This window comes from Camelus bactrianus, chromosome 29, assembly GCF_048773025.1.
Source record: "Camelus bactrianus isolate YW-2024 breed Bactrian camel chromosome 29, ASM4877302v1, whole genome shotgun sequence".
NCBI classification, from domain to species: domain Eukaryota; kingdom Metazoa; phylum Chordata; class Mammalia; order Artiodactyla; family Camelidae; genus Camelus; species Camelus bactrianus.
This window is the reverse complement of record NC_133567.1, coordinates 6,870,218-6,884,623: the sequence shown is the minus strand read 5'-3', so window position 1 is coordinate 6,884,623 and position 14,406 is coordinate 6,870,218. Positions and strand designations below refer to the sequence as shown.

General features: G+C 37.7%; 1 protein-coding gene across 1 annotated transcript in view; it reads right to left on the bottom strand.

Annotated features, from left to right (window-relative positions):
• RAB2A (RAB2A, member RAS oncogene family) overlaps positions 1 to 14,406 on the bottom strand; it is a 62,665-nt gene that overhangs the window by 32,726 nt on the left and 15,533 nt on the right. Inside the window, exons 2-3 of the mRNA XM_074355006.1 lie at positions 10,909 to 10,980; positions 2,467 to 2,534 (exon numbers count right to left, since the gene is read on the bottom strand). Of these exons, the coding sequence (XP_074211107.1) occupies positions 2,467 to 2,534; positions 10,909 to 10,980 (140 nt within the window). The remainder of the gene's footprint in view (positions 1 to 2,466; positions 2,535 to 10,908; positions 10,981 to 14,406) is intronic.

Sequence of the window (14,406 nt, the reverse complement as noted above, 5' to 3'; positions counted from 1 at the left end):
AAAGATCGCTCAATGTAGAACAATTAACTCATAAGCTAAGGAAAATAAAACGTTCTCATCAAAGGCAGGCATGACTAGTAAACCTAGGATACAAACAACTAGGGAATCAATGATTTGTTCAAGTTTCAAAAATTTAGGCTGGGGGAGATTATTTAAGAGAACACACTGAGGATAGAAAAAAATTGAATAAACAAAATAAACTACAGTTAGGTGGTCTGTGCCTAAAACATCACATAATTTTTGTTACTATATTAAACTTCCCTTTTGAAATCATGTACTTCAGGAGATGGTATCTCTTGAACACATCCACATCTTCATCCTACAAGCTGCTTAGACAGAATGAGATGCTTTACTCATTCATTCAATAAAATTTACCAATCAATGTATCAGCCACTAAACTAAGGATATAAACAAGGTACAAAGCTTAAGACGCAGATGGTCATTTCCCTCATGATGCTTACTCTGAGGAGGGTAAACGTGAACAAAAAAACTGTGATAACAATGGGATAAGAGCTATGAAAGAAATATGCATAAAATATTATGGGGAGAATCAGCTATCCCCCTGGGGGGTCAGGAAGGCTCCACGAGAGCTGCCATCTGAGATGATGTTAAATGGAAAAGGGTGAAAAAGTACTTCAGGCAAAGCAAGTATTTATGCAGAGCACAAGGTATGAAAACTATTTATTAAAGAAGAGCAAGCAGTTTGGGTCACACCACACTGAAGGCTGTGTGCTGGACAAGTTTATTAGCTAAGAAAGCAACCTGGTTTATGTAGAACAATCACTTTTGAAAAAGAAGAGAAACTTTTAATACAGAAGTAGGAAATACTTCTTTTTGGCTAGAGAGCATTCGTTTTACATCTCTAGGAAAGAAGGGACTATGCATATTTTATTTCTCTCTTTTCTGTGCAGTTTTGAAATTACATTGCCCAAGAGAATATAAATCCAGAAGTTATGAACTGTTACAGGCTTGGGGGGAAAACACTAAGAAATCGTGAAAGCATAAATCTTCACTGAAAAAGAAGAAGTAAGAAAGCACAATAACATAAAGTCCAATGTATAACTCTGGGACACAGCAAGGCAGAGATGAGGGTCTTCCGTTTCAGGGATGACTCTGTGACACAGAGGAGTGAAGTATCAGGAACCCAGGTCCCACGACAGCCTTCAGAAACTTAGTGGTCTTCCTGGGAACCCAGCCTGTGAGACTGAATATTCTTCAAGGTGCCTTCCTTCAATGGCTATTACTGGTGATGACTATAAAATTCCACATATTTTATATTTCATTGACTAGTTTAGTGGTGTGTTCTTCATCATAACAGGAGACCTTTTTGATGTTCCTCAAAGGGGGTTCTTGAAGCATTAAGTTCTAATCGCCTTAAGGCAGTGGTGCTCAAAGTGTGGTCCCCAGCCCACCGGGCGTCCCTGAGACACCTTGTGGGCCCTAGGAGGTCCTCCATTTCTCAACTACCTATTTGTGTGAGGTTTTATTTTCTTCATACACTTTAACTAAATAACACACCTAATACTCATGCAGAGGCAGATATGAGAACCCAGCTTCTACTAAGCAGAGAGTAAAAGAGATTTTTCAAAATCTAACAAAATGACACTCTCCATACTGGAAAAATGTAGTTTTTTGTTTTGGAAAAACAGTTAATTTCCATAAAAGCTACATTTTTTTATCCTAACACATATGAGTTTATTATGGTTATTTTACAATGAATTAATAATTGACGATTTAATAAGTTTCTCAGTTTTAATTTCTAATATGGCAAATATCGGTAGCTATAAACCACATAAGCAAAGGTTCTTTGAGGTCTCCACTAACTTCTAAGAGTATAAAAGAATCCTGAGACCAAAAAGTTTGGGAACCGCTACCTTACAGCATTCATGGTATATAATAAAGTAATTTCTCTTTTATGCAACTAGGATGGGGAAATAAAGACAACAGTCACTCAAATCATGTTCTGTGGTTCAGATGAGAAACTGCCATTAAAAACTATGTAACATGACATGTAATAAGCACTCAATGAATGTAAATGACAGAATGAGGGGTGAGAGCAAGGTAGCTTCAAATGGTTAGAACCAAGTCATACTTTTAAAATAAATTAATAAACTGATTAAGTGACTCTATGGTACTGACATTCATATTTTACTTCATATGTGTACTTTAGACAAACTGCTTGTTTTTCTTAAAAACAGTTTCTAGAGCATTTCTGTCTAGACCACATAACCAGAGCATTCGCTTAAAAACGTTCACCAACAACTGCCCCTGGGGTATGCCTGCTGAAACACCGCACAATGAAAATCAGTCTTTTCTGGTACCACATTTTACCTCACGGCTGCAGGAGCATTGGTGTCTAACAAACCATTAACAGGCATAAAATAACATTAAAACAAAACAAACATACAATGTACTTTTGTAAAACAACTTTATTGAGGTCATACAATATAGTTTTGCTATACTTACTGTATCCCATATCTGAAGTTTTATCTGTTTCCCATCGATAGTTATCATTCGAGCACCGAACTCTACACCTGAAAAGAGAAAATGTTTTGTTACACAAACTAGTGGGAATATATTTCACATTTATAGATTTTTTTTAAAAAAGGGTGTCTATTTCTAGGACATGATATGCCAAGTGATAGATACAGATTAACAAATACAGCTCCTATCCTTAGAAAACATGTAACCCAAGGGAGAGGTGCTAATTAAGACATGAGCTAAGGATATAACTGAAACACTTAGATATTTGAGTCTAGTAGAGGCAAGAAACCAACTGTGGTCTTCATATTTCAGAAGCTCAGTAATATTAAAAAAAAAAAAACCCAACTAGAAATGAAATTCAAGAACCATAATTATTAGTCACAAAAATTAATATTTCTTAAAAACCATTAATGTGGTATAAATATCACTAAAACAGATAGATGAATTTCAACATCATAGTTTTGGTCCCCAGCATGAGTTATCAAGTAGGAAAGAAATCTCCAAATCACCCACTACAGATAACCACTGTTTAAACATATCTTCAGACATTGCTCCATGAATAAATACACATAGAAGTATATAATTTTATATAAATGGGAGCACATAAATGCTGTTCTGCAGTCTGCTTTTCAGTCAATGTCAAACATTATTCCATGCCACAAATATCTTTATCAATCAATAAATGTGTAAAACTACAGCATTATTCGTGATGGCTGTGTAATATTCCTCTGTGGGTGTGCACGTATACATATACACACGTTTTATTAAGTTGGTACTCTATTGTTACAATTTTTGGTTGTTTACAAATTTTCACTAAGTAGTTAATGCTAAAATGAACTTTCTGCATACATTTTTCAATTTATGATTAGGACTTTTGGCAAATTACAGGAAATAGGATTGCAGGTTAAAGGGAATACAAACTTTACACTTATAAGTTTACTACTTTGGCTTTTTCCCTTACATTTATCATATCTTTTGAAAGTATTCGTTCAATAATCAAAATGGGAGGAGAAAAAGACGGGATAATTTCAGAACAGCAAATAGCTGTGAAGGAGACTCTGCAAGGAGTCTATCACTTATGTTCCACCAAGTCACTACTGCTTGGAGTGTGTTCTGTCAGTATTTCGATCAGAGTCAGGGTGAAGGGAAGACACACATGGTCCCCAGAAACCAGATGTCATCTTGGCAGAAAAACAGCTTTTAGTTGCCCAGGGAAGGGCTTACTGCCCAGTGCCAGAATTCCATTTCAGCATCTCCTATAATTCCCCCAACTGTGATGGGGAGAGTGAGATAGGAAGGTAATCTGTTCTCCCAGTATACGTAACTTCATGGAGTTTTTACTCTGTATTTTCATACTTATTCCATCCCAGAGGCACAGTCAATACAAAGCAACTATTGGTATGTTTCTCAGATGCAGACATACAGGAAAGCTAAAGAAGAGAGACTCTGGAGGTCAGGATGCACTAGAAGGAGAAATGCAAAATTGTAAAATTATGCCATATAAAACCATCACAGTGTACATAGCTGTCTATCTATCTACATACATGCATCTATATTCTGTGCCATGGGGGTGGGGAGGCACACAAAGCAACCATCCACTGGCTTCCTATTAGTGACATGAAAATAAGAGTAATTGAGGAAAGAAACCAAGTGGCTGAGTAAGGTACAAATGTTCTCTGAAATATCCAGTATTTAAAAGGAATGTTCTAAAGTACAAAATTCTACATATTAGCAAGATATTTGACAAAATGGAAGCCTTTTCATGAATCTATTATTTATAGCCACAGAGAGAAATCCTATCTTTCCTTCCATTGTCATGGAGGGGCTTTTAACCACAATCCAGAAACATCTGCATTGCTCAATAGGATTCAAGATTTCTTCAATTCAATGCATAATGTCAAATTTGCCAAAAAAACGACTGCAAATCAGAAACAGACCCTTGACTGATACTAAGGGTGGGCAGACAAGGCAAGCAAGGGCGAGCAGATGCTCCTTCTCTGGAAACAACATCTTGAGCACAGGGATAAAGACACTGAAACTGACTGGCAACCATTCCATCCTCTGCAGCAGGATGGCTGTTATGGTTCCTGCTTCCTGGCCTCTTAAGATGGCTTCGTCCCTGCCCATTCCCAAGTCCAAGTCTCCACCCTCCTGTGGGTTCTTTATACAATTCTAGATATTCTAATACATTGCCTTTGCTTAACTTAAGCCATAATTGAGTTTTGGTATTTTTATCTCTTTACTCAAAGTACATAGAGATTACTGAAGCTTAAAATGTCTTTAAACAAAGATTTTGCCTCTAAAAATATATCCAATTTTAAAGACATGTTATATTAAAATCAGGATTGTTTCTAAAGCAGGGAAATACAAGAATGCTGTTTCAGCTTCACTTATTTTTATTTTTTAATAGGTTTACTTATTAACAGGGTGAAGACAGAGTAAAAAACAAGAGGCCAAGAAACTAGTTAAATAGCTACTGTGTTATCCAAGAATGAGATAAAGAATGACGGAAGGAAGATAGAGAATGATACACATCTCAAAAGAAAAAATTGACAAGCACAGCTGATTACTGAGAAACTATGATTTCTGTTTTCCTATCAAATGAAACAAAAACAAAGAATTCAATTTCAGCTTCAGAAACATAACTCTTCCCAATTTACCTTTTCAGAGCTGGATTCAGGGCAGGTTTTACCTTGGTACTCTATGTGGCAAAAGAAAACACTGAAACTTCAAGAGTCTTGGAAGTCTCGGAAACAAACAAAACCCCAAAATCTTATTTCTCTTCTGGACTGTTAAAAATTTTAAATCTTTTCCCTTAAATATATGCATGCTTGAGAATCTCATTTAGAAAGGTTCCTTATCTTTTTTAAAAAATGGGATAAAACATCATGCCCTGTGTCCTTGAGGCTCTTCCCAGATACATTTTCAAGTAACAGACAATTTGGCTGACAGAGAAATTGTCTTTGGAGCCAAAGGCCAGGACTCACTTACCCGACATTGTCAGGGAGTGATGCTGTTTTTTTTCCAGATATGTTATTCTCTTCCCAGGACAAAATACTCTGAAGGTAAATACATACTTTCTAATTACCTCTAGATCATTACCATCCTTGCATAGTAAGTACTTGCATCACTACATAGTAACCATTTATTGAGCATTCAATAATCGATACCTGCTAACTGTGTGACCCTGAGCAAGTCATTAAATCTCTTCTGTGTTTTAATTTTTCTTATCTGCAAATGGTATCCAATAAGATTTCTTTTTCATGATTAAAAGGGTTACTACATACAAAATAAGTGCCTGGCAGACAGTAAATATTATTATTTTATATTGCACACCCAAATTTCTAAGCCACCACTAACATAACTAATGATGACAGCCCCAGTGAAGAGGGCCACCTGCCAGGCCAGGGGACTGAGGAGATGCAGAGGCAGAGTGAGGCTCCGTCCCCAGGCGGAGCTGCCAAAGCAGAGAGCAGAGCTGGGGGTCAAGCAGTCGGGCTGAGCCTTCGCAGACCAACCTGAGAAAAAACAAACCTGCTCCTGGAACTTAAGACACTGCAAAGTCAAAACAGAGCCTTGATTTCCCTAATTCTAGAAACAAAGGGAAAGCTAGATATAAAAAAGCAATTTCATTAATTTTCTATGAAAAATAAACAGGAAAAGTCATACTTAAAGGTAAAACAATAGAGGAATTCAAGTTACACTGACAAATAGATTACAGTGTGCTCAGCTTGTAAATTATTCCAGAGATCTTGGTCATAAACGACAAAAACAAACTAAAAGGTATATAGATATTAGCTAAGAAAAAATTATGTCTTACAGATAAGACCAAACTGTCTACTTACAACATGCAAAATAATTAATTTAACAATAATAATGGTGAAAAAAAGTCAACTGACAATAGCAACAAAATCTATAAAACACCAAAACAAACTTAAAACCATAAGGCCTGTATGAAGAAAATTGTAAAACTTTACTGAAGAGTATTTAAAAAGTTGGAATAAATGAAAACATATATTATGTGTATAAATAATCTTAATACAATAAAAACATTAACTGCCTTCAAATTAACCTACAAATTTAATACATTTCTTACCAAATTTTAAAAGCCTCATTGAAAAATTTTCAATTTGGCAAACTGAGACTAAAGTTCATCTGGAAAGACAAATATACAAGAATAATCAAAAAAAACTCAGAAAAAGAAAAATGCCAATCATATATTAAGTATACTAAAAGTTACTACAAATACTGCAGTGTGATACTGCCTCACGCAATAGAAGAAAAACAAAAAACATGAATGGAATAGATTTGAGGTTCCCCAAACAGGCTCACTCACACAGAGATTTAGCATATGACAAAAGTGATGGTTCAAATAGGACAGGAAGAATGGCTTACTTAATTAACACCCTGGGGCTACAAGTTAAAAAGGGATTAAATAAAATCACATACAGAACCATAAACCAGATGGAGTACAAATTTACTGCATTAGAAGAACATCTGAAAGAATATGTATGTAATTTTTGCACTGAGGTGCCTTCCTTAGTAAGATCTGAAAGCCATAAAGAAAAGCATCAATGGATTTGATTAAAGATAACCAGCAGTAGAAAGGGCGAAGATACAAACAGGTAATTAAAAGGAAGACATAGAAGTGTTTCTTAAACATATAAAGAATGCTCAGGCTCACTTAAAATTAAGGAACTGAAAAGTAAAATAACCACTTTCCCCACTCCAAGGCACAAGTATTTAAAAACATCAATAAGATGTAGTGGAGGCAAGGGTGAGGAGAAACAGGTACTTCAGTACATCAATGGAGGAATCACAAATTAGAACAGCTTTGTACGTGTGTTTATGATATATTTAAAAACTCTAGAAGGCGACACACATACCAAATTCTTCACAGTGGTTGCTGGAGGGCAAAGGCAAGTCAAAATCAGGAATACAGTCTTTGTGAGAGCTCAATTAGATGTTCACAAGAGGTCTTTAAAGCCATCTTTCGAGTTCTCGGCAGTGATAATTCTAGGTAACTATCAAAGAATTGAACCCCAGATAAATGAGGCATATTTTAAACATATCCTGTGGGGAGCCTGATAGGGGAAATGATGCTTCAGTTCTACCACCTTCTCCCAAAAGTATACTTTCACTCCCAGTAGTCACTTCGTACAGGTTGACTGGCTTAAGGAAGTGACGGAGAGAGTAGCTAGGTGGAATGAACATATAAATGGTGAGTCTCTAGACCAGTATTTACCAAACTGTCCATGAGCAGGTAGTAAAATAAATGTAGTGGGAATTAGTGGGCTATAATTACAATTATTTGTAAACAACATAATTGAACAGCATTAAAGGAATGCATGCATTAAGCACTATAATGCTAAAAGTTACTCTAGGGAGCCTTCCCCAGGTTGATAGTGTATTAATTTATTACCAAATATTAACGGAGTATGTACCAGGTGTTGGAGACATAGCAATGAACGAAACAGACAGACAACTCTGCTGTCATGGACTTGACTTTATATGGTGGGAGACAACGTTCACTTATATTTAACTGTATGACAAGTTAAGGAGACAAACAGATCTAGGTGACAGGATGGGTAGGGAGGGGTGTGTGCACATATGTACATTTGTGAAGATGGGAAGGAAAAAAGTCAGGAGCTATCTTGGACATGTTAAGCTTGAGATGCCTATTAGACACCCAAGAGAGGAGATTTCAGAATCAAAGTTCGATAAGGAGGGAAGTAAGAGAGCAAGAGAGGGGGAGAGTAAAAAGATGGCAGCTCAATGAATTACACATCTGATAGGGTAAATAAATTGTTAGGAACCAGAGAGTGTGAACTGAAAAGATGGGATGGATAGTAAGACAGCCAGACACATGAAACTGAGATTCTGGAGTGGTTCCAGATACTGGCAATGACAGGGTCCTGGTGTGACTAGGGGAGCGAGGAGATGAGGTAGAGAGGAAGCAAGATCGCAGGAGGAGAGGAGGTTAAGGAACTGAGAGGCCACGCTATGTGTGCATGAGGTCAACAACAGGAAACCTATTTCCAGCTGGGTAATCACTATGCAAAAGCCACTGCTCCAATGCTTCCGAAACGTTAATGTTCATACGAACCACTTGGAGACCCTGTTCAAACGCAGAATCTGACTCGGGAGATTCTTTAACAAGCTCCCACCCGATCCTGATGCTGCTGGCCTGGCGCCACAGTCCTTGAACCATCCTTTGGGTGGCGAGGCTCTAGTCTGGATCTCCGATGTAACTGTATCCAGGAAGCTATTTATAAACTGCTTCTTTGCTTCACAGCATAACAATTCTCACTGAGATAGTAGGCAAAGGGTGGAATATTTTACAGTCTTTCCTTGTCTTTTACTTCCTCTTTTCTATCATTTAATACTTCTTAGTCATGACCCAACCTTAACCTTCTTACTATCCTCTATTCATCAAGCAAAGGTAAGTGTGCAGCAGAGTCAAGATACTGCCTTATGCCTGTTTTAACAACCAGTCCAATGTTCCTTTAGAAAGTATGTGCTAATGACTTTCTAAATTGTTTTTACATCAGAAAAATAAATTCTTGTGATGGGTGTCATAAGGTATATGAGTCAGAGTCCAATCAGAAAACAGAAACTAGATATGAGTATTCAAAACAAGAGGAGATTTAACATAGGGCACTGGTTATGTTTAAGGAAGGGCTGAGAAGCCCAAGGAGGAATGAGATGGTAAAGCAATCCAGAGGTTAACAACAGTAGGAAGCTGCGTCCCTCCCAAGGCTGGGGCGGTGGCACAGGGAGAGAAGGCAGGGTTTCCAGAGCCCAGGAGCCAGACCACCAGAGGGCCTGCTGGGCAGGGGCTGCGGTGAAAGCCATGGAGGACACACAGTTCACTCTGGCAGACAGAGAAGACCCTCGGCTTCTCTTTGCTTTCAGTCTTCTACCTCCTGGTGTCCCCATCCAGCGAACCCAGAAGGAAGCCAGCTGGTACAGTTACATGAGTTACAGTCTTCTAAATTCTCTCCTTGGGCCACTCCCTCCTATCTTTCCACAAAAGAGCCCAGGCCAACTTCCGACAGGAGGCTCAGGACATCTTCCCCGTCAGGTGCGCCGTAACTACTCAGAAATTTAAACGAGACACTTTTGTGTAGTACCCTAGACAGAAAACAATTGTTTGACAGTTGTCTCAGGGCTGTCATGCCTAACAGGTGGCCTCCAAGGTTCAGACCTACTGAGCAAAGAGCAGATCCTACACAAAAATGAACTCACCAAAGTTAAACTACATCATGAGGACAGCATAAATGAGTAGTACCTGTTTTACACATTAATACCATATATAATTAAAACTATCAAAATTAAAATGAAAGCTGCATATTCTTATTGACAGTAATGAGGAAGGGCAGATTTTAGTATATTCACAAAGTACATGTGACTTGGTTGAAAACTATTAACTGAGCTAATAATTTGATTCATAAACTCTATCTTTGATTTGGTATTTTAAAAATACATAGGACGTGAAAATCAACTTGTTACTAATAGTAAGTTAATGATACCTATATAAAGTAAGCAGTCACTGGCTGAAAAGATACATTAAGCTATCAGCTGTAAAGACGAACTAGATTTCCAACTACCTTATTTCTTCATGGTTGACTAGTTTCTAGTTGTTAATGGCTACAGCCACAGAAGAATAATCTAGATTCTTTAGCTTTCAGGGTATAAATAGAATTTTTTTTAAACAAGTAAGTATCTTGAAATGGTATGCTTACTTGAGATTTTTAGTTTTTCTCTTACTTTAATTTTATACTTTTGTGTATCAATGAATAAATAACAGCTAGTAGTTGTTGATTACTCCATACTAGTAACTGTCTCATTTGGTCTTCCCAATTGAGGAAGCTAAAAAAATGCCTGATGGTAGTTTTTCTGGATTAATAATTATCGGTAAGCCTAGAGCACTTAACTGTGTAGCCAGTCACTGTTCCAATGCTTCACATTTATTAACTCATTTACTGCTTATAATAATTTTGTGAGATTGGTATTACTATTTTTCTCATTTTACAGATAAAGAAACTGAGGCATGGGGTGGGAAAGTGGCTGCCCAGCAGGTGAGTGACAGAGCCCTGATCTGAATGCTGACAAACTGGTCCACACTCTCTGCGCTTACCTTTCCCTATGATATACTGTCTCTCAATCATTTGTATCATTAATACAGTCAAAATCCTATGTACTAATGTCTTGCGGCATTCCAATCACTTTTACAAAGTGGGTTAATACTGTTTTTACTATACATACTTATGTTTTTAAAAAGTGAGGGAGACTAAATTCTGTATAGCAACAAATCTCGTTTCACTGACTTCTGACCCATCACAATGGAATGGGCCCTCTAGCATATTCCATTTCCACCATCCAAAGCTTTTGAATGCTTCTCATCTCTTTGATAAAACTTACCAATAGTAAGGTCATGCACTGGCTGAAACCTCTTGTCTGTAAACTGTAGCAATAAGCATGATTTACCAACACCTGAAAGTTAAAAGAAAAAAAAAATAAGAGACAAAATTTACAGAAGTTAAGAAATACTTTATTGAAGCACTTGGGTAAGAGGCAGCTAGGGTTTCTGGTACTCGGTGAACAATCTGTCATGATTTCTCAGTGCTCTCGTTTCGGGCAATTAGAGGACTGATGATTTAGGGAAAAGGTGCTGACCAATCTAAGACACCCTTTCCATCCTGTCTTACTCATCCAACATTTCCGTCTGAAAGATGCATGGGGCAATAACTCCTATAAGACAGCCAATCAGGCCCTCCCCGGAGTGTGTACCACAGTGCTCATGCACTGAAGTGTGCCTGCACTTTTGTTTTTTCTGTAGTAGTGAAAACATTTAAAAACATGATACTTTCTTCTTTTTATAGTTTAACTTAGTCTCCTACAAACAAACAAAAAGTACGTGTTCAGAATCCACTTTTCCGGGAAAAGCTGCTTGCTCTATCCTCTGGCTGATTCATTTCGGGACCAACTCTAATCTGAACTGCATTCCTTCATTCTATCATGAGGTCATGAATAACTCCCAAGTTCCCAAATTAAAGGCAAATTTTCTATTTGCATCCTACTTGCCCTCTGAGGAGAACTGAATCTCGAATAGCACACCACTTCCTATTCATTTTTGTGCCCTTAACCTCACACTAGACCAAAGCTGCTTACTTCATAGCTTACATGCTCTGTACTTAAAAAACACCAACCATCCAATGCCACCAGGTGGTTAAGTTCCATTTCCAGCAGACCTGAACTTTCAGAAAGAAGGGCCAATTCTTATTATACGATTGAGCATGCTAATTTGAAACCTTAAGACAATTTTTACTGCATCTTAAAAATCTAAGAGCACTTGTGGTTTAACTGGATTACTGTATTGGGCTGGTTTTTAAATGCTCTATTATACGTATTATGACTTCTACACAGTTAAAACAATTAAATAAGTCATATTTTTGTACACTCAAGTTAAATAGAAGTCTTAATTCAATAGCTTTAAGAAACAGCAATGCTCAGATCAAGTAGCTAACTCCACAAGACTGATGCATAGAATTTCTGAGAATGTCCTTCTAACCTCTACCAACTGGTCAGAAATGCAGAAAGGAGACCTTTTACCAAAATGCCACGCTTTCTATATTTGAAAAATGCTCTAAATTGAGGCTAGATTTTTAAATGCACTCCTGGAACTTACGGTTACCTGAAATACCTTCAACAGAGAAAACAGCACTTTCAGCACCTCAACTAAAATTCTGTCCAAATCGGATGTTTTCTTGAAATAATATCCCCTTATTTTTGGGAGGAAAAATAAGCCTCTAAAATGAAACCATTACAACAGGGACAACATTTCATCATAAATAGGAATTAAAAACCCTTTTATTGGACTTCATTAAAAAAAAGCCTAAATAGTCTTAAAATAAATTTTATAAATAATAAAGCTTAATTTATAATGACAGCTACACCCTTGTGTAGTAAGGGTGGGAAGGCTGTAAGGTGGGATGTGTCAAGAAACTGTGATAATAAGGCCAATGAGGATGAAGCTTCGAAGGCAGGGAGAGTCATGCCCCTAAGAGTTGAGGTTATAGGAATCTCAGGCGCCTAAGCACGCAGACCCCACAGGACTTTTCAATTACTTGTGATCAAATGGGAGATTCACTGGAGGGTTTTGGGCAGAGAGTAACATAATTTGACTTAAATTCTAAAATAATCACTCTGGCAGCTACAATGAGGATAACTTACAAGGAGAAGCAGATGAGAGCAGAAGCAGCAAGATCAGCTAAGGGGACTTTCTCAATGAAGCAACACCAGGGCTGTAGCAGTGGAGGTGACTGGAAGTGACTGAATTCTGGGCACACTCTGAAGCAGAGCCAAGAGAATTTGGTGACAGTGTGGATGGGGGTTCTGAGAGAAAAAGTACGTTTAAGTATGGCTTCAATATCTCTGTCTGAGCAAACAGAAGAGTCACTGAGATGGAGAAAACTGAAGGCAGAGTAGGAAAGACCCTCAGTTCCAGTTTGGTTATTCCGAGCTGATACGTGTATTAGACAGCCAAATGCTTATATAGGCAATGGGACATAGGAGTTGAGACCTCAGGAAAGATGCTCAGGTGGAGGGATAAGTCAGAGAGGCATCAGTATAAGGTGGTGTTTAAAGCCATATGAAGAGAGGGACCAGTAAAAAAGACATGTTGTTTTATAAAAGCACATGCTTGTTTTATAATTGCAGAATGAAACAGAAACAGAACCAACATAAAAGCAGCCTCTCTAACTCCATCCTCTACCACTGGTTTTCATTTTATACCTGGAACCTGTGAGGCCTTCACACGTCCTCTTCCCTTTCTCCGTGTGGTTTATTTCCTACCCTGCATTCTTTATGAAGCCTCTTTGCTTTTACCTCTCTGACAGTTTGGATTTTTTCCCCCTTAGTTTCTACCTAATGTCTGTTTTCTGTCCCAGGATCCCATCCAGGACACATTACCCTTGGCTGTCATGTCTCCTCCGGCTCCTCTCGGCTGTGACAATTTCTCAAACTTTCCTTGTTTCTGATGACTTTAACTCAAATCTAGAGGAGTACTGGTCAGGTATACTGTAGAATGTGCCTCAGCTGAGATCTGTCCGATTTTTTTCCCCTGTGATTGACTAGAGTTATGGGTGTTCGAGAGGAAGATGACAGAGACAGAGCACAATTTTCATCACATCGTAACACTGGAACGTACTGTCAACATGACTGATTACCACTGATGTTAACTTTGATCACCTGGCTGAGGTACCAGGCCAAGTTTCTTCACTCTAAAGTTAACCCTTTTGTGGGGAGAGTATAGCTCAAATGGTAGAGTGCATGCTTAGCATGCATGAGGTTCTGGGTTTAATTCCCAGCACCTCCTCTAAAAAAGTAAATAAACCTAATTACCTCCCTACAAAATAAAAAAAATAAAGTTAACCCTTTTTTCCCTTTGCATTTCGTACTATACTCTTTGGAAGGAAGTCACCGTGTAGCCCACTCCTCTGGGCTTACCAAAGTTTTAACCTCTGTATTTCCCTGACCTGTTTCTCTTTGCATGATGTCATCTTTCACTTGCTCCCATATCTAATCTTCTGCCCTTTCATAATGTTTTAACATTATCATGTGTATTCATTACTTTCACATTAAAAAATAAATGCAAAAGAACCCATATTTGGAATATAAACTCCGATGAGATGGAAAAACGCCTGAAATTATCTTGTCTTTAATTTTTCACTCCCTACAACATCCTCCCCTAAACCTTGTTAATTCCAACTGTCACCAGTAATCTCTTCATTTTCACTACCATTGCCTTAGATAACTGCTAGGTGCAATTTACATTTTAAAAAATTGAAAAATAAAATAGAGCATTTACTAATTTTCATAGGGAATAAATGATAGAATATTAAATTTAACAGTAAGTAA